At 45.5% G+C, this 23,878-nt stretch overlaps 1 protein-coding gene across 3 annotated transcripts in view; it reads right to left on the reverse strand.

Moving 5' to 3' along the window:
* The window catches only part of ULK4 (unc-51 like kinase 4), a 250,082-nt gene that overhangs the window by 204,353 nt on the left and 21,851 nt on the right, over positions 1 to 23,878 (reverse strand). For 2 of the 3 annotated variants that reach the window (XM_054729835.1, XM_054729834.1), the window contains exons 14-19: positions 23,357 to 23,417; positions 21,477 to 21,658; positions 20,569 to 20,615; positions 15,847 to 15,925; positions 7,430 to 7,537; positions 5,810 to 5,893 (exon numbers count right to left, since the gene is read on the reverse strand). In XM_054729835.1, the coding sequence (XP_054585810.1) occupies positions 5,810 to 5,893; positions 7,430 to 7,537; positions 15,847 to 15,925; positions 20,569 to 20,615; positions 21,477 to 21,658; positions 23,357 to 23,417 (561 nt within the window). The remainder of the gene's footprint in view (positions 1 to 5,809; positions 5,894 to 7,429; positions 7,538 to 15,846; positions 15,926 to 20,568; positions 20,616 to 21,476; positions 21,659 to 23,356; positions 23,418 to 23,878) is intronic. The other variant, XM_054729836.1, reaches the window with a different exon arrangement.

Genomic DNA, 23,878 nt, shown 5'->3' on the forward strand with positions numbered 1-23,878 from the left:
TGAGCAAGGGGCCTGTGGTGGTTTGCAGGCAGGCCACGCCCCCTGGCAACGCAAGCAGAGGCCCTGGTATCTGGAATTTATTTTCCTTCTACAATTGAAACTTTGTAGCCTGGAGCAGAGCCAAGCCTGGGGCTCCCTCCAAGGGCGCCGGCAGCCATTTGTGTTGGGGTTATAATTGAAACTTTGGAGCCTTAAGTGGGTGGGCCCAGCCAGGGTGTGCGGAAAGCTTTGCTTCCCCCGTTGCCGGCGGCAACCCTGACCTGCTCTCTCAAGCTCCATTCTGCCGCCATTTGTTTGAATTTGTTTACCTCCTATAATTGAAACTTTGTAGCTTAAGTGGAGACTTAGGCCTGGCCAGGGCAGGCAGAAAGCTTGGCTTCCTCTGTTACCTAGGAAACCTTGCTCTCTGTGGCTGTAGCCATCTTGGTTTGGGTTAATTTGCATACTCGTTCTGATTGGGTGGTGGGCGTGGCTTGTGGGTGTGTTGGAGGTATGGTCAATTTGCATATTTGTCTATTATTAGATAGGATGCTATACAGTCTGAACTGTAAGGCTGCTAGAGAAGAAATGTCAAAGATATTTGAACTCTCTCAAACTTTGACACATTTCCTCTCTCAGAATAAGCACTGGAGAGAATGCTTCCTCCCCATTCCTGATGTTTCCTTCCATGTAGCTAGGATACATCAATGTAACACCGTTAGCCTCTCTGTTCCTTCACTCAACTCTACCCAAGGGGAAATATAATGCTTCATCTAGTTGCTAACAGGATGTGCTAGGAGCTCAGTTCAACTGCTCCCCTTTTCCCTGAGCAAAGGCCACCCACAGAGTTGTCTTCTTTTACCCTCCCCCCATCTTAAGTCCCTGGATTATGTACATATATGCCCTAGATCTCATTACATACATAGGTATATGCCATTTTCGTCCCGTATGCCTTGCTCTATCTCATTTCTCATTGGGTTCTGAAACTTTTCCCCTGAATGTGGGGGGAGAGGTGCCACTATGCGGGACCTCTCACCTTACCATGTGCTTTAGAGCATAACTGTCAGTCAATTCCTAGAGGACTCACTCCTGGTACCAGAGGACCACACCTATTTGAGCACCCAGGTTGGAAAGGGGCCAAGTGTCCCCCAGTCTTCTATAAACTCAGGGAGACTACCAGGCCAATTCACCCCCTACTGCCATCCCAGTCCCTCTGGGATCCCCTGGGGGACCTCACACAAGCACCAGGATTGGGGCTATTTTCTGCTTAATTTACTCTTCAGAAGGGATAACTAACTGAACTAAACTAGTATCTGTCATTTAAATCAAAGACCTACTTCATCATATCATGAAGATAAAAGCTACGATGATTAGAAAATGATCCTATGAAATAAGCCTACGATAATTAGGCTTTTAATGAATAGTTGTACTATGTTTTAATGGTGTTAAGTAGATCTAACGTACTGCAGGTGATAGGGGAATAGAATATTGGGGACCAGCTAGAATTGTAAGAAATATCAATCCTGCTCTGTTAACTGTGATTGGTTGTTCTGGTTAAAGAAGGCACATTCTAACCTGGCTGGGCATTGCACGTGGGACCTGGGGGCTCACATGGAAATGCCCATCCTCCCCATCCAGGAGCTGCCTATTACCATGGAAAGATTAACCACCTTGTTGCAGAAACCAGAGCTGCCAGCCCTTTGAAGACCCACGGGACTTTGCAAATTTCCAGCCCCCATGACCTGTAAACTGCACATTTGGCCTCCCCTTTGCCTACTTCCCCAAGGAATCTCTGTCCTTCTACCCAATATTAACACCTGGCTTAGAGTGAGGTGGGGGGCAGAGCAGATTTTTTGGATGACCTGCTGCTCTCCGATGCTGCCGGCAGGATTGGGATAAACACTCATATAGGATTCAACCCTGTCTCTGCTTAATTGGCTCAAGTAGTGACAGGCAGCCCGGACACCTTGGCTGTCCAGTTACACAGGGAGTCTTGACCAAAAAAAAAAAAAAAAAGTTTTGCTGTCAATATAATTATAATTTACATGCCTACTTTTCCAAAACAGAATAACAAAATTAACATCTAAAATAAAGGTAATGTTAGCTGTGAAGAATAGGACCTAGCCGGCTGTGGTGGCTCAGTGAATTGAGCACTGTCCCCTGTACCAAGAGGTTCCGGTTAGATTCCCAACCAGGGCACATGCCCTGAGCTGCGGGCTCAATCCCCAGTGGGGGGCATGCAGGAGGCAGACGATCAATGATTCTCTCTCACCACTGATGTTTCTATCTCTCTGTATCTCTCCCTTCTCTGAAGTCAATAAAATATAATTTTTTAAAAAGAACAGGATCTATATCTGAGAGTTAACTTAAGAAATAAATAAAATACATTAGCTGACTGCCATCAAGAATCCAAAATCAGCTGTCATATTATTCTAGTATTTTTTTTTTTAAGAAACAAAGGTCTTTTTCTTATTGTTAGTCTCTTCACTGAATACACCTTTCATTTTTCTAATATTAACCAATTCTCCTCAAATTGATTTACAGAAGTATTCTTTTTTTTTTAATTCTATGTTTTTATTGATTTTGAGAGAGAGAGAGGAAGTGAGAGAGTAAAACATTGATCAGCTATCTCCTGCACGCTCCCTACTGGACCGAGCCCCACAACCTGACATGTGCCCTGACTGGGAATCAAACCAGCAACGTTTCGTTGCATGGGAGGACACTCAACCAACTCAGCTACACTGGCCAGGGCACAGATACATTCTTTTTTTTTTTTTTTTTAAATATATTTTTAATGATTTCAGAGAGGAAGGGAGAGGGACACAAATATCAACGATGAGAGAGAATAAGTGATCAGCTGCCTCCTGAACACCCCACACTGGGGACTGAGACTGCAACCCAGGCATGTGCCCTGACCGGGAATGGAACCATGACCTCCTAGCTCATAGATCGATGCTCAACCACTGAGCCATGCTGGCTGGGCCATAGATAGATCCTTAATCAACATCCCAACAGGTGAACTTGAGAAGCTGACTCTAAAAATCAAATACAAGTGAAAAGGAATAAAAATAGTTAAGAAATTCTTGAAAAATTACATTAGAAGGGGAAAACTCTCCATACGTTAAAAAAATTATTTAAAAATATTGTTAATTTAAATAGATGGCACAGAGGTAGAAAATAGGCCAAAAGAACCAAAAGAGCCCAGAAAGAAAAAAAAAAACAACGTACACTGATATGACAGAGGGGACACCACAGAGTGCGCGGAGAGTTTTAGTAAATGATGTTGGGACAACTGATTATCTACATTTATTTTTTAAAATAAAACTGTAGTTTGGCTGGTGTGCCTCAGTGGTTGAGTGTCATTCCATGCACCAAGAGGTCACTGGTTAGATTCCTGGTCAGGGTACATGCTCATATTGGACTCCATCCCCAGCAGGGGGAGTGCAGGAGGCTGTGGATTCCATCCCCAGCAGGGGGAGTGCAGGAGGCAGCTAATGGATGTTGCTGTTTCTCTCTCATCAATGTTTCTATCTCTCTCTCCCTCTCCCTTCTCTCTCTAAAATCAACGTATTTTTTTAAAATAAAAAACATTTTTTAAATGTTTTTACTAGAGGCCCGGTGCACAAAAATCCGTACACTGGGAGGGGGGGTCCCTCAGCCTGGGCTGCACCCTCTCACAGTCCGGGAGTCCTCAGGGGATGTCCTACTGATGGCCTAGGCCCAGTCCCTGCAGTCTGGGGAGCAGGGAGCGGGCCTAAGCCGCAGTCTGGCCTCCCTCTGCAGGAGGCCACCGGGCGGCCGATCAAGGGACAGCACCACTCCCATCACCCCGCCACTGCCGCCCAGCCTCCCTGAAAAATACACAAGACTTGCCAAACCTACCAAGACAAAAAAATTGTAGCCCTAACCAGTTTGGCTCAGTGGATAGAGCGTTGGCCTGTGGACTGAAGGGTCCCATGTTCGATTCCAGTCAAAGGTAAGTACCCTGGTTGTGGGCACATCCCCAGTGGAGGCAGCTGATTGATGTTTCTCTCTCATTGATGTTTCTAACTCTCTATTCCTCTCCCTTCCTCTCTGTAAAAAAATCAATAAAATATATATTTTTTAAAAAGACAAAAAAAATTGTAGCATGTTATAAAATACAAAACATATCATTATTTTAGTTATCTGCCTATCTATATATATGTGTGTGTGTGTGTATGTGTGTGTGTGTGTGTGTGTGTGTATAAAATAGAGAAATATGCTAATTAACCAGGACGCCGTAACGGGTCAGCCAGACAGGAGAAGGTTGCGCGCGCAGCATCAGGGGCGGGGCGGCAGGGGCCTCCACATGCCTGCGCTGGGGGAGGGCCTGATCAGTAGCAGACCCGGCCGCTTCAAGGGCCGGAGAGGGAGGCAGGGCCGGACCGGCAGTGGCCGTGGCTGCTGCAGGGCCCAGGGAGCGAGGCAGGGCTGGACCGGCCACTCGAAGGTGGGCGGCACCGCATGATTTTGAATCGCGCGCTGGGTTCCTAGTTAACAATAATTTTAAAACAATACACTGGGATATCCAACATTATCCTTCCTATTATATATACAATGAAAAATATGTGAGGGAGAGGAGAGAAGATATTGAATAAAGGATACAACCTCGTGAACTAGAATGGATCATCTTTGATTAGGCATTCATCTGAGTTTTAAAAGCTAAAGACACAAAGTTTCTAAAATTGCTTTTACACTGTGAGAAGAATTCCTGGAGGACTCCTTTCTCCTTTGCGTTCCTATATTTTGTTCTTTGGCATTTATTTACTTGACATATTCCACTTTATATCTTTATCTTAACTCCACGACAGATGGGATCTGAGTGTGCATGGAAATGTCACCTCCTTCATCTGTGAACCCCAAGTGTGCCTCGCTTGAGGCCTTGAATGACACCTAAAGGCACCCTCCGACTACAGATAAACATGACTTAACTGCCCTGTTACTGATACGATATAATTTACCAACATCCCGCACATCCCATCACAACAACTGACTACCTATAAACCCTACAGACTGCACTTGGGGGTCACGAGTAGAAGCGGGGGAGGCGGGGGGGAGGAGGGTCACAGAATGCTCCACACATGGAACATGGCTCTATTACCGGGAGCAGTGAACTCAAAAGGAAGATGTTTATTGTGACATATTTTCTTCATTCCTTAAGGAATATCTTAGCCCATGGCTTTGCCTTGGGTGAAACCATGTCAAATGGTTTAAAGCAAACAGAAAATGCCAACCTCTTAGGTCAGTCACTAAACCCTTCACCATGTTCCACGTGGGCACTTCTGTACGAGCCGGCAGGTTGGCGAGTGGCTGTGCACAGCCACGAACGGCGGTGCGGGAAGGGATCTGAGTAAACTGAAAAGTCACATCGCATACTAAACACCGCCTCCTGTTCAAGTCAGTGGATACTCGTGGAAGGTGCCCGGTTTCCAAACCGCCAAAGAGCAACCTGACAAGCCAATCGCGGGGCTTTCGAGGCTCACAGAAAACCCTCCGCATACGCCTCGCTTCCCAAACTGGCGTCGCGGATGCTTTCAAAGGCGGCAAGGATTAAGAACACGTTATTACAAGCTACTTCCGCTGCTTCTATGTGCTACCGCCTTTTGAAAAGCGAAGGAGAAAGCTGGTCCGCTTTCCCGCCTGCTCCCGGGAGGTCACCTGCTGAGGGTGGCTGGTGGCAGGATTTAAATTCAGGAGCAATGCCTGCCTGACAAGCTCCCGCACCGCTGCAGGCTACAATCCCACGAGCAGCAGCGCCGGGAGGGTTATTACAATCCAGGGCGCCGCAGAGGACAACAAAGGGCCTTACCCCTTCCCGAAGGCACCTCATTAGCACCGTGTAGGCAGCCAGGGGGACGGCCCAGCATTCTCCCGGGTGCTTTTTCTTTTCTTCCTAAAATGAAGTGGAAGGAAAGGCTGTGAAGCTAGCAGCACAAAAGATATTAACCCATTCAAGAGAAAGGGGCAGTTTCAAATACACAAACTCTCTAAAACTTCCTAATATTCTCCTTACAGTACGATTTATTCCCCCCATCAATTACGATCTGATTGGGGGTCCCTGACTGCACTGCACAGACTGTACTGCTTCTATTGCTTGCTTTGTCACATACGATGTTGACTCGATCCCCTCATCGGAAGCTAGAGGAGAACTGAGAAATGGCCACAGGACCTGGCTGACAGAGAAACCCCTCTACTGATGAGCGCTAAAAGGAAAACCACGGCAGGGAAGGGGTTAGAGGTAGACTAGACAGGGTGGCTCCGTCTCATACGGCTTACGGCCAGGCCTCTGAAGGGACCAGGAACGGAGAGAACACGCAGACACCTGGGAAACTCCACGAGCAGGGGGAAGCGCAGGTGCGGAGGCAGGTGTGCAGGCAGGAGCAGGGCACGGCGGGCGTGGTGTGCGAGGAGCTGTGGGGAGGTCAGCGTGGCGGAAGGAGCGAGCGAGTGGGAGCGAGGGGGGCTGAGGTCAGACAGGCGCTGGGGAGGCAGCACAAAGGGCCTAGGAGCAACTGGAGGGACTGAGGACAGCGAGCAAGACGAGAGGCGCGGGGCCTCCGAGGAGCGACACTCGCAGTCTCCCGTGTTTCTAACAGGCTCGCCCTGGCTGACGTCTGGAAAGCACACTTTTACTGACACAAGAGCAAAGCAGGGAGACTGTCTGGGAGTTCTGACAACAGGCCAGGTAAGAGGTGATTATGGGCTGAACCAAAAAAAGGCAAAAGTAAGGCTACCTGGACTAGGGTGGGCGGCATCCCTGACAAAAGAAAGGGCGAAAACCACACAAACTGCAACTGCGCAGCTCGGTAACACCCTCCGCAGAATCCCTCCGTCTTCTGCCCTCCGGCTGGCCCCTGGGTGTGAGCAGAGGTCCCGGGCGGGGCTCGGTCTCCATCACACAGGGTGCACTATCCCTCCGGGCCAGCCTCTCGGTCAGCACGGAGGTGAGATTTTAAGGTTGACATCTATTCCAAGTGACAGGCCCACAAAAGCCCTCATCGCCTGGAAACGTACGGGTTTCCGTGGATCCAGGGACAGAATCCCCTCGTCGGGTTTGCTATCCTAAGACGTGGTCGCATGTCACGGCCACGGACGTGGGCTTTATTACAACCGCCTGGCTTCCACCCAGGTCGAGTCAGCACCAAGGGAAAGGATTCTCGAGATCTACTTTGAGGAACAACGGGAATATTGCGGCCCACCGGCTGAAAACTGCTGCTCTAAAGCAAAAAAGGGAGAGAAGATGACAGATGGACAGACAGACAGACAGACAGACAGGGAGAGACCGACAGCCTCTCCCCTCCAGAAGCAGCTCCTGAGGCGTGCTCTCAGCGGCAAAGTCAGGGGACTTTTATGGGCTATTAATACTCGCTGGCCGGGATATGTCAGAGCACGTCCACGCGCAGCAGGCTCATCTTAATCAGAGTCTCACCTGGGTGGCCACGAGATAGAGCAGCTCCCCGAGGGCTGGCAGGAGGCACTGTTTTAATTTGCTGTTCCTGAAGTTTTCCCTAATTAATTCGGTTAAGAGAGTAATTGCCTGAAAAGAAAAGAAAAAAAAAAAAAGTATATAATTTGATATGTATCTCTCAGTTCTCTAACCTGTATGTAAAAGGCAAGACTCTCTCCAGAATTCACCTTCCATTTTTAAGAAGCAGTTTCCAAATGATTTTCAAAATATGGGCCTTATTCCTGAAAAAAAAAACAAAAAACAGTAGCTGTCCCCGATGACAGCAAAAATCCCTCCGGTAAAACGCACTCGGGTCTGGCGAGCACTGGTCAGCTCCCAGGCACTTCCGCCGCGTCGCTGACCCTGCGGGGCAGGTGCTGCGCTAACTGTAGAGACGGGGACTCAGGAGGAGGGTCCGCAAGTCTCCGCCAGCTCCGCGGACAGCCAGGGTCTGCACCAGCTCTACCCTGCCAGGTCCCAGCACGCTCCAGCACACCCCAGTTTAAAAACTCGCACATTGCATTAAACTTTTAAATGATTCCTTCAAAAATCTGAGAGTAGAAATCTTAGCCCAGAGCTTCAATACGACCCGCGTTGACACTCAGCAGCATTTATGAAACGTAGTTCATTTCCCAGGAGCGATGCTAAGACAGTCACATCCCCTCGTCACCAGAATGCACACACAGGGACACAGGTGAGTGGGATCACACGGTGACCAGGAAGCGGGGAGGAAGGTTTCCGATGGCACGTGAACACCGGCCCCATCCTGAGAGGGAGCTGAGAGCAGGTAAGACCGTGCGGAGACCTGCTCTACGTCAACGTGGCCCCGAGTGTGGCGCACAGACAAGACTACTTACCGTCAGCACAGACGGAAGCATAAACACTGAAAGGAGGCCTGTGAAAGCTTCCAGAACAACTTGACCGAGTAACACTATCCCGGGACCTGATCTCTGGCCCGTTTGTAAACAGGAGCCCGGAGGAGTGGTGTCGTGTGGGGTGAGCTCACCGTCAGTAGTCAGGTACTGGAGGACACTGTAGGTGTGGTATTTTTTTTAAACGGTTTTGTTAAGTTACAAGTGATATACAATAAACCGCATCTATGTAAAGTGTACACTTAGATGTAATTGACACAGGTAACCATCTGTGACCTCATCACCTGCGGCCACAATCAAAATGGCAACACCCCCGAGTGTCCCCTCCAGTTCCTTTGGTAACTAATCCCTCCATCCCACTCCTTTCTCCTCCCGAGACGGCCACCAATGTACCTTCTGTCATTAACCCACATTTTCTAGAGTTTATGTAAATGGGATCGCATACTACGTGTTCCTTTTTCTGGCTCCTTTCTCTGGATGAATCTTCAGAGAAATATGCTAAACATGAAAAAAGCCAATCACAAAAGGTTACATACCGTATGATTCCATTTATACAACATTCTCAAAATGGCAAGAGTACAGAAATGGCTAACAGGTTAGTGGTTGCCAGGGGTAGGGGTTGGGGGAGGACATGTGATAGAAGGCAGGGGGCGTGGTAAAAAAGTGGCAGCATGAGGGGTCCTTGGGGTGTTGAAACTGTGCCCTAGCTGTTTTGATGTCAATATCCTGCAGTAATATTCTCCTCTAATTTTCTAAGATGCTACCTCTGGGGAAAGAGGAGGAAGCATACACAGGATCTCTCTGGATTATTTCTTACAACCTCACATGAGTCTATTAATTATCTCAAAATAAAAGGTTTAATTCTTTTTTTCTTAAGTCAACCTCACACTAAATTCAAAACCCATACCCAGCTCGCTGCTTTGCAAAGCTAGGGACAGTAATTTACAGCTTTTCTCAATCTTATAACCCACTGGCACTCTGAATTGGTAAGCATCACTGGAAATTAAATCATCTTAATGCTGCAGATCCTTGAAGAGATGAAACTGTCTGAACTGCCTCCAGCACGACAGAAGTACTTAACAGTGGTTCTCAACCTTCCTAATGCCGCGACCCTTTAATACAGTTCCTCATGTTGTGGTGACCCCCAACCATAAAGTTATTTCCGTTGCTACTTCATTACTGTAATTTTGCTACTGTTATGAATCGTAATGTAAACATCTGTGTTTTCCGATGGTCTTAGGCTCTACAGCAGCAGGTCGCGACCCACAGGTTGAGAACCGCTAGCAGGGTCGCCTAAGACCATCGGAAAACACAGATATTTACATTACGATTCATAACAGTAGCAAAATTACAGTAAGGAAGTAGCAACGAAAATAACTTTATGGTTGGGGGTCACCACAACATGAGGAACTGTATTAAAGGGTCGCGGCATTAGAAAGGTTGAGAACCACTGGCTTAGGAGCACCACATAGACAGACACGCATCACGTAGTCTATGCTAGTAACCCCACGGCAGCCTGACCTCGCGCTGCCGAAGTCAGCTTTGGAGAGCGGTGAACGGTACGCGGCAGACAGCGTTTCCCTGCGGTGTTGTTTAGTTTCCCCTTGTTACTGTAAAACTTTAAAGAAATATTACTACTAAAAAGGAAAACTATAAGAATAGTAAACAAACATACCATAGAAATGACAAATACCAAGGAGAAAAATAAGTGTTTGATGACCTAGGCCAGTGGTCGGCAAACTCATTAGTCAACAGAGCCAAATATCAACAGTACAACGATTGAAATGTCTTTTGAGAGCCAAATTTTTTAAACTTAAACTTCTTTTAACGCCACTTCTTCAAAATAGACTCGCCCAGGCCGTGGTATTTTGTGGAAGAGCCACACTCAAGGGGCCAAAGAGCCGCATGTGGCTCATGAGCCACAGTTTGCCGACCACGGACCTAGGCAGACTGGCATTCAAAATGCCATTACGAAACAGAACAAAAAAGGTAAAATAGATTTGTTAAGCTCTTCTTCAGCTTCAGAAATCCAAGTAATATATGGATATTGGGGGTTTTTTTGTTTGTTTTTATAGATTCAGAGAGAGGAAGGGAGAGAGACAGGAACATCAATGGAGAGAGAGAATCATCAATCGGCTGCCAGACATACATGCCGGCGCTTCCACACTCCCCCAAAGGTCCTTCCTTCTGCATCTACGGACATGGATTTCATATACATACCAGGTGGGACAAAAGTAGGTTTACAGTTGTCCATATGCAAAATAATACAATAATTAATCCTATATAATAAAACCCTAATATGCAAATCGACCAAACGGTGGAATGACCAGTGGAACGACCACTCGCTATGATGCACACTGACCACCAGGGGGCAGACACTCAACGCAGGAGCTGCCCATTGGTGGTCAGTGCACTCCCATAGGGGAAGCACCGCTCAGCCAGAAGCCAGGCTCAAGGCTGGCGAGCGTAGTGGCAGTGGCGGGAGCCTCTCCCGCCTCCACTGCAGATAGGCAGTAAGGAGCGAGGGGTTCTGGACTGCGAGAGCCCCGGACTGCAAGAGGGATGTCTGACTGCTGGCTTAGGCTTGTCCCTAGAGGGATCGAGGATCGAGCCTAAGCCAGCAGGCAGATATCCCCTGAGGGGTCCCGGACTGCAAGAGAGTGCAGGCCGGGCTGAGGGACCACCCCCCCCCCCCCCCCCCCCCCAGTGCATTGGGCCTCTAGTAAATAATAATACAAGAATAAACTTTCATATACTCACAACTGTAAACCTACTTTTGCCCCATCCTGTATATTGAGGGTTAAATGCCTTTTTTTAAAAAATATATTTTTATTGATTTCAAAGAGGAAGGGGAGGGAGAGAGAGAAACATCAATGATGAGAGAGAATCATTGACCGGCTGCCTCCTGCATGCCCCCTTTGGGGGATCAAGCCCACAACCTAGGCATGTGCCTTTGACTGGAATTGAACCTGGGACCTTTCAGTCCACAGGCCGACTCTCTATCCACTAAGCCATATCAGCTAGGGCTAAATGACATTTTTATTTGGAATCATAACACAATTATGCCCATTGCATAAATGTTTTCTTTTTTTAAAAATATACTTTTATAGATTTCAAAGAGGGAGAGAGAGATAGAAACATCAATGATGAGAGGGAATCATTGATCAGCTTTCTCCGGCACGACAGAGGATCGAGCCCACAAGCTGGGCATATGCCCTGACCTGGAATCAAACCATGACCTCCTGGCTCGTAAGTCAATGCTCAACCACTGAGCCACCATGGCTGGGCTACATGTTTTCTTAAGAAACCAAGTCACCATTGTCCTTTATGAAAACTGAGTCTTTTCGATGTTGGAATACGTCAAAGTTATGACACAAAGAACATAACCCCAATACTGCTTGAGCTTTCTATTTATAACTATTATTTACTCACTACTATATTCTTAATAGTCATCTCTTCAACACTCCTCAAATAACAGAAATACAAAGGAAGCTCATTTTAAATTGCCTTTTTCTGCTTCAAGGATCAGCTCTGATTAGTTTTGTTTGTGCAATTCTTTCCACCACCAAGTCTCCTTCCGTGTTTCTTTCATCTGATAGAAAATTAAATGTGGCATTTGCTGGGTTCGCAAGGATTACTAAACACATCACATTCCAATGTATAAGCCCCACAGCTGCTGCTCTGAAAACATTGTAACAAAGGTGTGCTCACAGCTCGGGTAAAACGAGCAGGCAAATTAGTCAAAGCAAGAAACACAGAAGGTAAAAGCTGCTCTACAAGATGTCAGGTAAGAAATTCAATGAATTCGATCATTATAAAAAATTAGGAAGCGTGCCGTTTAAGAATTCTTTGATGTGAGATGTTTCATTTGTATGCAAAAGTGATTAAAATATGGCGATGCCCCAAACGATATCCACTCGGCATCCTGGCTGAATGAAACGCAGCCAGCATGTTTCCCTTCGCTCTACATAAAGACCTGAACGTTATTCAACTCGTTTCATCCTGTTCAACACATTTGCCCCTCGTGCTGTCCAAGAACTAACCAAAAAAGAAGTCTGTTTAGCAGGGAGACACACGGGCAAATTCACTGACACTAACAGTGTGGAGGGTTATAAATGACACCGGGCCCAGCCAGTGTGGCTCAGTGGTTGAGCGTTGACCTATGAACCAGGAGGTCACGGTTCGATTCCTGGTCAGGGCACATGCCTGGGTTGCGGGCTCGATTGATCTCTGACGTGGGAGCCAATCAATGATTCTATCTCATTGTTGATGTTTCTATCTCTCTCTCCCTCTCCTTTCCTCTCTGAAATTAATTTTAAAAAAAATTTTTTTAATGACATCGGTCTCAGCTCGAGGCTATGAACAAGCCAGACATGGTCACAGTGTCGGCCCTGGCCCAGTAGCTCAGTTGGTTAGAGCTACACCAAGGCTATGGGTTCAATCTGTGCTCAGGGCACATACAAGAAGCAACTAATGAATGCATAAATGAGTGGAACAACAAATCGATGTTTCTTTCTCTCTCTCTCTACCCTGCCCTCTCTAAAATCAATATATTAAAAAAAAAGAAGAAGAAGAAACAAATGGTCAGTGTCTGATGTGAAAGGTGGCACCTGCCAGTCTCCCAACACAGAACCACCGAGGGGACTTAGTGGGGTACGAAGCGCTCCACTGGGCTGAGGAATGGCCATGAAAAGGGGGGAACGAGAACCCCACAAAGAGAGGCCGTGCTTTCAGGGCAGCATCTAGAACCGTGTTTACAAACTGCCATCCACGTGAAGACCCTGCTCACATGCAGGTTTTGGAAAGGAAAGTGTGAACAGAAACACGGCTGACTGGTTTAGCACAAGTCCTTCCACCGGCAACACGTACCCGGCAAGCACAGGACAGTGGTTATTAACCGTCCGGAGGAGGGGCCAAACTTAAACAGCACTTGGTCCACAGGAGACACAGCACTTCCTCTGAGATGCTGGTGGAGGGTCTGGGTCCCTCCGTGCTGCCTGCGGTCCTGCCAAGCAGCAAATGCCACCGGGACCCTCACTCCAGGTGTCGTCTGAAGCGAGAGGAGGAGGCGTCCTCACTCCTGCGGACACTCCCCGACTCTGGCTTCCCAAAGGACCTGCGATTCGGGGTCTCACAGATCACATTACACTACCTTCCCCTCAGTGCCCAGGGCTACTGACCCCCTGCTCACTATTCTTGTCCACCCAGGACATGCTCCCTGCTCACCTGCACGGCCCCTAAGATTAAGCCCACAGGCCGGGCATGTGCCCTGACCAGGAATGGAACCAGTGACCTCCTGGTTCATGAGTCAACACTCAACCACTGAGCACACTGGCTGGCTGGATTTTTTAAAAATAAATACTACAGTGAGAGAGGAGAGGAGGGAAGAGAGAGGAAGGAGAGGAGAGAGGGAACGAGATGGGAAAGAAGAGGGCAAGAGATGACAGATGAATAAGATTGGCAAAGTGCTAATAATTGCTGATAATGAGTGATGTCTCATTATTCCAGACTCTCTACTTTTATGTACGTCGAAATTTTCCATAATGAAAACATTTAATGAAGGGGTCAAACTAGTACAACTGTTACTATTCCATCCAGTTCTAAATTTTAGGGTTCTATAATCAACTTCCTAAACTGCATCCACTGCATGCTTGAGACTACAAATATGAATCAAAATGCCAGGACTATTTCCTAAAAATTATTACACACAGGAACCCCAGTGATTACTGGGTGATAAATGCGTGGTGATCTAGTAAGAAAAGCCTAAGAATCGGGCTATATTTTTCCATGAAAAAAATGAAGAATTAAATAAATGCTTCTAAATACATACAAGAGGTGATGCTCAACTCTTTTATGTAGCCAATAACGACAGAATGAGATGAAAGAGATTTAAACTACATCCTAAGGATAGTACAACAGATTTCCCCCCCATCTCTTCTGCCTCTTTGTAACAAATCCCACCAGCATATCATTGTTTTAATCATTTATTAAAGCTGTTGACATTAATTAAGTGCCTGAAATACACGTTATCTTGCTGCTAGGGACTGTGGGAAACAAATGAATAATGAAATGAGGTTTTATAGAATCTTCAACCCCAATTTTTAGTATCTACTGACAGTAAACCTACTGGAGAAATCAGAATGCATCTCATACTTGAAATTTTATTAATAATTTACTGAAAAATGATCTACAAACACCTGAGTTTCACAGAAACCTGTCCAAGGAGCACTGCACTCAGGTTCGCAGGGGCTTCCCGGGGCCCCCACCCCCTGGATCACGGGCAAGGTGCTGACTGCACTTTGCTGGAGAGGCTGTGTTGGCTTTCATTCATCTCCTATGTCTTCATCCCCAATGGAAACTCAAAAAAAGGAGGAGAAGGAAGAAGAAGGAGAAAGTAGGAGAATGGAGGAGGGAGGAGGGGAGAGGGAAGGGAGGGGGAGGAGGAGAAAAAAAAAACAGGGAAAAGATAAAAACAGAAAATCTGTTATCTGCTAAACCTGCTTCTTCCTGAAGTTGAAAGATAAATTCTTGAACTTGCGAAACTTTGTTTCCAGTGTTTGGGTGACCTCTAGTGGCTGCTTCAATCATCACAGCCCATTGAGTAAAAGATGGCATCACAGGAATACCCAGCTCCTCATTGTCCGACAGGACTTAGCTCACAATACAGTGTGCTTAATTCAGAACAGTTGTCCAGATGGCCAAATGTACACTATCGTGCTTTTCTAAAGGATTTTTCCAGAGCTTCGCTTAGGCAAATGTCCTAAAGGGAACAGTGCAGGAATGCAGGGTACAAGCGGCTCAGGAATGAACACCCGCCCCCCCTCTCACCCGAGGCAGCATCAGGAATGCGGTGTCCAATAAGGGGCAGCAACAGGAGGTGGGGAGACACTTTGAGAGGTGCCCAGTCGGAGGAGCAGGAAGTACTAGCCCAGGGCACCAGGACAAGGGTGGTTCAAGAACTGCCGGGCCAAATGTCTCGGTGGCAGCAGCAACAGCAGTTGCCGGGGGATCAGGCCACAGGCACATCACCCAGGGCGACCGACAGGCCCCGGTTACTGCAGGTGCCCTCTGCCCGGACCTGCAGGAACTCCCAGGGCGGCAGCACACGCTGTCTCCAGGCACGGTCGCAGGGAGTCCACGCACAAGGACCCCACAGTGGGAGTGGGCAGCCGCCCAGCTCCAGCCTTGGCGATGGCCTGTCTTCCTGGCTCTGTCCTCATCTGCAGACTCCCGGGACCTCTATCTACGTAAACCTTTCCCTCGTGAAACCGGCCTCCTCCAAACATAAGTGACATACGATAGAGCCCGCAAACCCCTAAGTCTGCCGTTCCCCTTCAATAACAGAACATGTTTTATATGGCCAGCTGGTCTGAGCCTAAAGGTCTACGGAGGTTATTGTTTTATAGCCATGGGACAGTTCCACAGAGAGAACTTCGGGAAGGTCAATGACATCTGCGTATTCCAAGTCACAATATGAGGGACACTCTCTTCTGTCATTCATAACATTTCAGTAATAAGAGAAATTACCTCAATAACAGGCGTATGTTCTTGAAGTTCAGCTGTGTGTGAGGCCAGTAAACCAATCACGCGAGCGACCTTGGCCCGTCTGTAAATGGAGAGAAAACAGTCTTTGAACAGGAGAGTCGGGGACTGGGGAAACGGACCCCCGGGAGAGTTCCATTAAGCAAGGATGAGCACTGACATGAGATAAGGTGGGGTGAGGCAGGGTGAGCAAACACTACCCGTGTACAGAGCCCAGAGAAATGCACGCGGGAGACCTGAAGCATGCCCGCTGCACCCCCGTATGTAAAAGCTGAACAAGTTGGGATTCTGCAGCAAGAGAGAAAACATTTTCAAAAGGCCTTAGCCAGAGAGACAGACGTAGTAATCTTTATTTCTGAGTACAGAGGTATCTGGCTAAAGGTCTCTGTTCTACCTCTTAGCCGACGGGTGATTTTATACACACACACACACACACACACACACACACACACAAAGTAGTAAATAATACTACTTATTGATATTAGTGTTAAACATATACAGGTCGGTACAAAAATACGTTTATAGTTGTTCACATGGAAAATACAATAATGAATAAGTAATTATACAAGAAAAAACTGTTTTGTGTACTCACAACTGTAAACCTACTTTTGCCCCACCATGTATATATTCACTTTAATACAAAGTTTTGCAATCATAAGTCTTACAAATATTTTTCTATTTTAACAAATACTAGTCAATACTAGTCTTAGTGTGGTGTTTCTGTTTCATTATCCAGCAGAAAATAAAGCTGATGAACTATTAAACATCACTTCAGGCCCTGGCTGGTTTGGCTCAGTGGATAGAGCGTCTGCCTGCAGACTGAAGGGTCCCGGGTTCGAATCTGGTCAAGGGCATGTACCTTGGTTGCAGGCACATCCCCAGTAGGGAGTGTGCAGGAGGCAGCTGAACGATGTTTCTCTCTCATCGATGTTTCTAACTCTCTATCCCTCTCCCTTCCTCTCTGTAAAAAAACCAATAAAATATATTTTTAAAAAATAAAAATAAACGTCACTTCAGGTGATTTGGAAATGTTTATTTCGTGTAGAAAATTCATTTTCCAGGAATCTTTTCTGTAATGTGGAGAGAATGCCGAGTTGTGAGCTGGTGGGAACTGCGCTCTCGGTTAGCGATGCCGGCACGTTCTCTGGGCGAAGCAGCCAGAGAGCCTCGGCTCGTCAGGTCTTCAAATAGGGATACAGGCGCCCCTGGAGGGAAGCCAGCCAGACTCCGAGGACAACCACAGGGAGGTGCCGTGTTGTCGGAGCTCTGGCACAGAAATGATGCTTACGGTTCCAATCCTCCCTGAACGAGCATCCAGATTAAAGAAGCCCTAGGCAGTACATGAGAAAGAAGTGGTAGGAAGGACCTTGGACCAAAAGTTACAAGTTACAAATTTTAAACTTCTACGCATCAAAGGACACTGTCAACAGAGTGAAACGGCAACCCACAGAGTGAGAGAAAATATTTGTAAATCATATATCTGATAAGGGGTTAATATCCAGGACATTAGAACTCCTACAAATCAACAACATAGGACAAGGAAGCCGATTAGAAAATGGGCAAAGGACTTGGGACAGACAGTTCTCCAAAGAAGATACACAAATGGCCGATGAGCACATGAAAATCTCGATGGTCAACATTACTAGTCACCATGAAATGCAAATCAGAACCATGAGCTACCACTTCACACCCATTAGGATAGCTATTATCAGAGGGCGGGGGGAAAGAAACAGAAAATCGGGAGAATATGAACAGAAACCCTCACGTACTGGTACTGCTGGTGGAAGTGTAAACTGGTGCTGCTCTGGGTCCTCAAGAAGTTGAACATGGGATTACCATATGACCCAGCAATAAGGTTGGTCATAATCCGCTCCGCGGTGTACACCCCAAAGAACTGAAAGCAAGGACTGAACAGGTGCTTGTACACCAATGTTCAAAGCAGCATTATTCATAACAGCCACAAGGTGGAAGCAACCCAAGTGTCCATCAACAGAAGAAAAGATAATGTTGCATTTACATACACGGAATTTATTCAACCTTAAAAAGAAATGGAATTCTGGTACATGCTACAACATAAATTAACTTTGAAAATATTAAGTTAAATGAAATAAGCCGAACACAATAGGACAGATACTGTCTGATCCCACTTACACTAGGGTACCCAGAAGAGGCAAAATCAGAGAGACAAAAAGTAGAATAGAGGTTACTGGGACCGGGAAGGGGAGAAACAGGGAGTTATTGTTTAATGGACAAAAGCTTCTGTTTGAGATGATGGAAAAGTTCTGGAAATTGATAGTGGTGAGAGTTGCACAACTCTATGAATATACTTCGCGACACTAAAAAATGGCTAAAATGGTAAAATGTATATGATGTATATTTTACCACAATTTATAAATTTAAATGTTATAATTATATGCAAATTATACTTCAGTAAAGTTGACTGACAAATTTGATAAATATCCACTGCTAAAGTTCTAACTAAAGGGCATCTTTATACACACTGACGGGGAATAATGTTGAGACAATCTTTCTAAAGAGCATTTTAGCAACTTAACAAAAATATTTTATTGCCTTTTAGCCATTCATTCTAATTGTCCAAATCTGCCCTAAGAGGTCAAAGAAAACAGAGAGGCACAAAGATTTCAACACAAAAATGTTCATTATTGCACTGTTTATAATTTTTACTATCCCAAAACAGAGAGGAGTGTAAATTGTCAGGCATTCGTAGCATATTAAGAAAGAGGCATATCTTTAAAAAATATCTTAGACAAATAACTAATGACATTAAAATACACGTTATAATGGGAGAGAAACTTAGAAAATTATATGTTATTCTACTTTGTTTTCCCATGTGTGAACAAAGCCAAGAAGTAAACATACCTACTTCAACAGTGATCTCTCAGAAGGACCTTTATCAAATGCCACCAGGGTGATAGGACCTGGGTCAGAGCAGGCCTCACTGGTGGAAGTGGTATTTGAATGGAGAGAATAAAAGCTTTAAGCAGAGGACTTGTCTACCTTTTCCTCAAATTAAAAGTGTTTAACAATTAAACTTCAATCTCAGAGGGAAGGGGGGGAGGGGAGAGATTAACCCAAGAATGTATACGTGTATCTGCATAACCCAAGGTGAAGCCTGGGAGTGGGGGTGATACACGAATGGCTGGTGAGGGAGGGGGGATCGATGGAGGAGAAAGGGGGGCATCTGTAGTACTTTCAGCAAAAAAGATAAATTTAAAAATATATATTTTAATAGAAAAAAACAGTTTTAAAGCTGTACTTGGAAAGGATTAAGAAAGTCTATTTTAAGAAGCCAGCAGGGGGCACCCCTTTCAAGGATATAATTTGAGTTTTAGCTGAAGTGTTAGGTTTTGTTGATTTCTTTTTAATGAGCATAGCACAAATCTTCTCAACGTTTTCCATGCTCAGAAATTACCTAAAAACCCTATTTTGTAATGCCAGACCTTACCTTGGGAGAGTAACATTAGACAGTGTATAAGAATAGTTATCCAAAAAAGCCTCTTGCGAACATTAGTGCCGCCCCATATTTTGCCAGCCTGGAAGAATAGCTAATATCCGGCACTACCACACTTCACAAAGCCCCTTCCTCTGCATGTCCCCACGGCTTCTGCTGACAGTGACGCGAGATAAGCTTGATGATAACAACTACAACTTCCACACCCCAATACACTAACCCCCCACTAAGAACCAGGCACTGTGCAAGGTCTCTCATATGCTGGCCTCATTCGAAGTTTAATTCTTACCAAAAACCTATGAAGTAGATACATTCCTGTTTTGCAGATGAGGAAACTGAGGCTCCGCAGTTAAAGCAAATGTGTCCAGGCGGGCAAGGCTGTGATCCACACCCAGATCTGTCTGCCTCCGAACCCATGCACTTCCCTCGTCCCACACAGGCTCCCCAGGAAACAGACTCGGGAAGAGGGAGTCCCCTGGTCAAGTCTCACTGGCAACCAGAGCCCAGAGCCTTCTAACGCGTTAGCTGATGTGCTTTCACCAGGGCGTGCTGTCTCCATAAGCCAGTACACGTGCTCCCATCAAGAGCTGACAGATCATAATCCCATTCAACTTTAAATAACACCAGAAGGAAGCTAGGTACTATGTTAAAGAAAGACACAGTGGCGAGGAAAACTCCTTAGGAGGCGTAACTAAATTAAAGCACAGGATCAGGTGTAAGTACTAGATAAAGAATACTCAGAAGAGTAAGTTAATAATGTCTCCAGACAAGCTTTACGTAATCCGAGAATTATAGTCATAATATCAGGATAAGGACTATTTTGAGATTTTTTTTTTTTTTTAAATATACTTTATTGATTTTTTACAGAGAGGAAGAGAGAGGGATAGAGAGTTAGAAACATCGATGAGAGAGAAACATCGATCAGCTGCCTCCTGCACACCCCCTGCTGGGGATGTGCCCGCAACCAAGGTACATGCCCTTGACCGGAATCGAACCTGGGACCTTTCAGTCCGCAGACCGACGCTCTATTCACTGAGCCAAACCGGTTTCGGCTTTGAGATCTTTTTACGTTTACTGTTGGGATGTCTAGAGAAAACTGCTGGTGACTCAGTCATCATTACTGAGAATGTTTTATGATTAAGTATTTAGGATGACGTGCTTTTGATAAACATGTATGCTGTAACTACTTAATAAAACAGTGAAGAATAAATTATTAAAATAGAAATGTTACTTACATATCCCAGTTTGGAGCCATTCGCAAATGCTGGATTAGCAGGTGGAACTAGGATAAAGATGAAGACATACATTTCATTCATGAAACCGCATAGAAAGTGACTGCACAGTTAAAAACTCAGACCTGCATACAACTGAGATGGGAATCCCGCACTAAGAAGTTACGGTAATTATTCACAAAAATGCAAAAGCACTGAGGATATGAGTAAGATAAAAATAAAAACTAAACACTACTTTCCGTTTCTCATACCCTCTTATAGTCCCTAAATGTGCCATAAACACATACCAAGTACCAAAAAAGTAACCTTAAAACTATCCTGAAAGCAAATGACTTAATTTTCAAGCCAGTTCCCAATGACCCCCACTATGGACACTCTAACTTCCTCCTGGGGGTGACTTCCAAAGCTCTGCCCAACTCCTAGGGCCTCTCCCTCCCACCCCCCGCCACCATGAACAAGCCAGTCCGAGAAATAGCCTGACCAGGGGGAAAGTCTTAGGACTCAATGTCACCCTTCAGTGTCAGATCAGAAACCTTGGGGTTTACCAGGTGGCCCAATAAAGGGCCCTCTAGTCCACAGGGGCAGCTCATTCCACAAACTGATCTCTATCCTATGATTTCAGATGTGAAAAATATCACACAATTATTACAAGTCAACATAAAATGCAAGCCAGAGTATTAGCAAAAGAAGTTCAAAAATCACTGTCTATGCAACTGCTTTTAGACTTCAGGAAGAAACAGAGGATCATTCTGACAAACCTATGATCTTGATAAATCCCTTTTTCATTGTAATTGGAACAAATTAATAATTTAGCTCTTGTTTTAATCTCTGTAGATACACAGGAGTGACATGCAGGAGGCATGCTGCGAGGACCGTGCGAGGAGACTTGGTGTCACAACGTAACCGCCTACCAGGGGGGAATGCAGGAGCCTGGTGGCCACCTCCCTCTGCCCGGCCACCACGCACAGATAGCACAGGAGGTGCAGCTTGGCCCGGGAGGCGCCCATGGTCTTCTCGGAGCAGTCGATCTGTGAGCACACTTGCTGCAGAAAGCCATTCCAATCCTGGTCTTTCAGCGACACTAACTGATCCACTGAAGAGGAAAGGAGATATTGAAAGTGGGTCTCGTGAAAGAGCACCGGCGAAAATATCTCGGGAGAAATAAAATGGGACAGAACTTCGATAGCTGAGGACAAACACGTCGTGCCTCACAATGTCAAAATCAAAACTACGCCAAAGCTGACCCTACTCTCATTTACTCTTTTACACTCATTTCATTTTCTTCCACTGGAGACTTCTGTAACTATGCTGGGAAAAAAATGAGATGCTAAGGGAGAATTATCCTGCAAATGAGAATATAACAAAATGCAAAGTTAAGTAAAATTGTATTATGAAAAAGCAAGCGTCTTTCTGTAAACAAAGCAATCTAGCCTTAAAACATTAGAAAAGCCAAACATTTTACAGTTGTTAAAAGGTTCAGTGAAATTACTATTCAACATCACAAGGCGAATGCGACAGCTGAAGTCACCTGGGGTCCTGCCTCCAAGTCCCTAGCCCAGTGGCCGGCAAACTCATTAGTCAACAGAGCCAAATATCAACAGGACAACGATTGAAATTTGTTTTGAGAACCAAATTTTTTAAACTTAAACTTCTTCTAACGCCACTTCTTCAAAATAGACTCGCCCAGGCTGTGTTGTTTTGTGGAAGAGCCACACTCAAGGGGCCAAAGAGCTGCATGTGGCTCACGAGCCGCAGTTTGCCGACCACGGCCCTATGCAAACACAAGGCCGAACTAGGAAAGAGACGCATCCACAGTTAACATGGCTGAGCAGAGCTCCACCTTCAAACAAAAGAATCTGCAACAGTCATTTCCCAGAATAACTCAAAGTAAAGGGCAAAGGGGAAGGAATATTATTTTGATAATAATCCTCTACGTTTTCATAAACAGTGGTTCTACTTAGCATGGCTCATTTAAATTTGACTATATTTTATGTTTTTATTTGATTTGATTTGATTTCAAATCAGAGATTCTATTCTAGCTATGATGACGAAGTTTTTCCAAATCTAGTTCAATAGCTTTATCAAATAAAATACATCCAAATTTATGGTATAAAAACATTTCTGCCCTGACTAGTTGGTTGGGCGTTGTCCCGTGCACCAAAAGGTTGCTGGTTCAATCCCCAGTAGGGGGTGTGGTGTGCAGGAGGCAACGGATTGATGGCTCGCTCTCACATAGATGTTTCTCTCTCCCTCGCCCTTCCCCTCTTTCTAAATTTCTTTTTTTTTTTTTTTTTAATTTCTGATGTTCACCCTAAATCAGACTTTCCAGTAGGTGAAAGGAAACATAACAATCTTCTTTAAGTATCTCCATTCCCACACCATCCTCACAAAAGCGAACCATCTGGCCCCATTCTCAACGGCCCTGGCTTCCTTGAATAGACTCCCAATTCTTCATTGTGGTCTCCAACCCTCCACACCCACAGTAACACCACACATGTTGGAAATTCAATGGGCTCACAAGGGGAAGGGCAGGAGAAGGGCCCACCCATGTAACAGGAAAACCCGCCCAGCTTTTCAGGAACTCTCCCACCCACAAGAGTCCAGGGCAGCCCAGACTCAGCTGAGTACGGTCCAAAGCTGGCACAAATGGATTACAGGTTGTTTACAATTTACATAACACTGCCAAGAAAACCAGTTGGCAATAAACTAGAAATTTAGCTATTCACGAATAAAATATTCTATTTGCTATTAAATTTCTGTCTGCAAAGTGTCTAAACCTTTATGAGCCTACCTGAATATGCTGGTAGATGCAATACTTTTGGATCGAATTTAATTGGTGGCTGTTTCATGATCTGTGGTTTCAAAGAGAGAGAAAAAAAACAACACCTTTTGAGATAGATGTTGGCTCCTGATTTATCGCCCATATCAGATTATAAATTAGTGAGGACAGAAAAGAATGCTGTAAGATGTGTCACCCGTAAGAATTCAACAGTGCCCTTTCAGATTAAAATATACAAATATGGATGACGATTTATAAAAAATAAAGTCATTTCGATTGATATCTGCAGGAAAGTAAAGCTTCACGAAGAGTTGCCCTATTGTGGCTTACTTGTAAGCTATTTACCTCTAGGTGAGAAATTTGGTCACTCAGCAAAACACGTGCTGGGGACCCGCCAGAGTAGGTCCCCGCTCAGTGTTAGGGGGACACACAGACACCGAAGACGTGATCCTGTTGTCAGAGAGCTGCCACTCGGGTAACCAGACAGACATTTGTTAAACAACAGAAAAACTTAACAATGCTGATGAGGCAGGA

This window comes from Eptesicus fuscus, chromosome 18 (assembly GCF_027574615.1).
Source record: "Eptesicus fuscus isolate TK198812 chromosome 18, DD_ASM_mEF_20220401, whole genome shotgun sequence".
Taxonomy (NCBI): domain Eukaryota; kingdom Metazoa; phylum Chordata; class Mammalia; order Chiroptera; family Vespertilionidae; genus Eptesicus; species Eptesicus fuscus.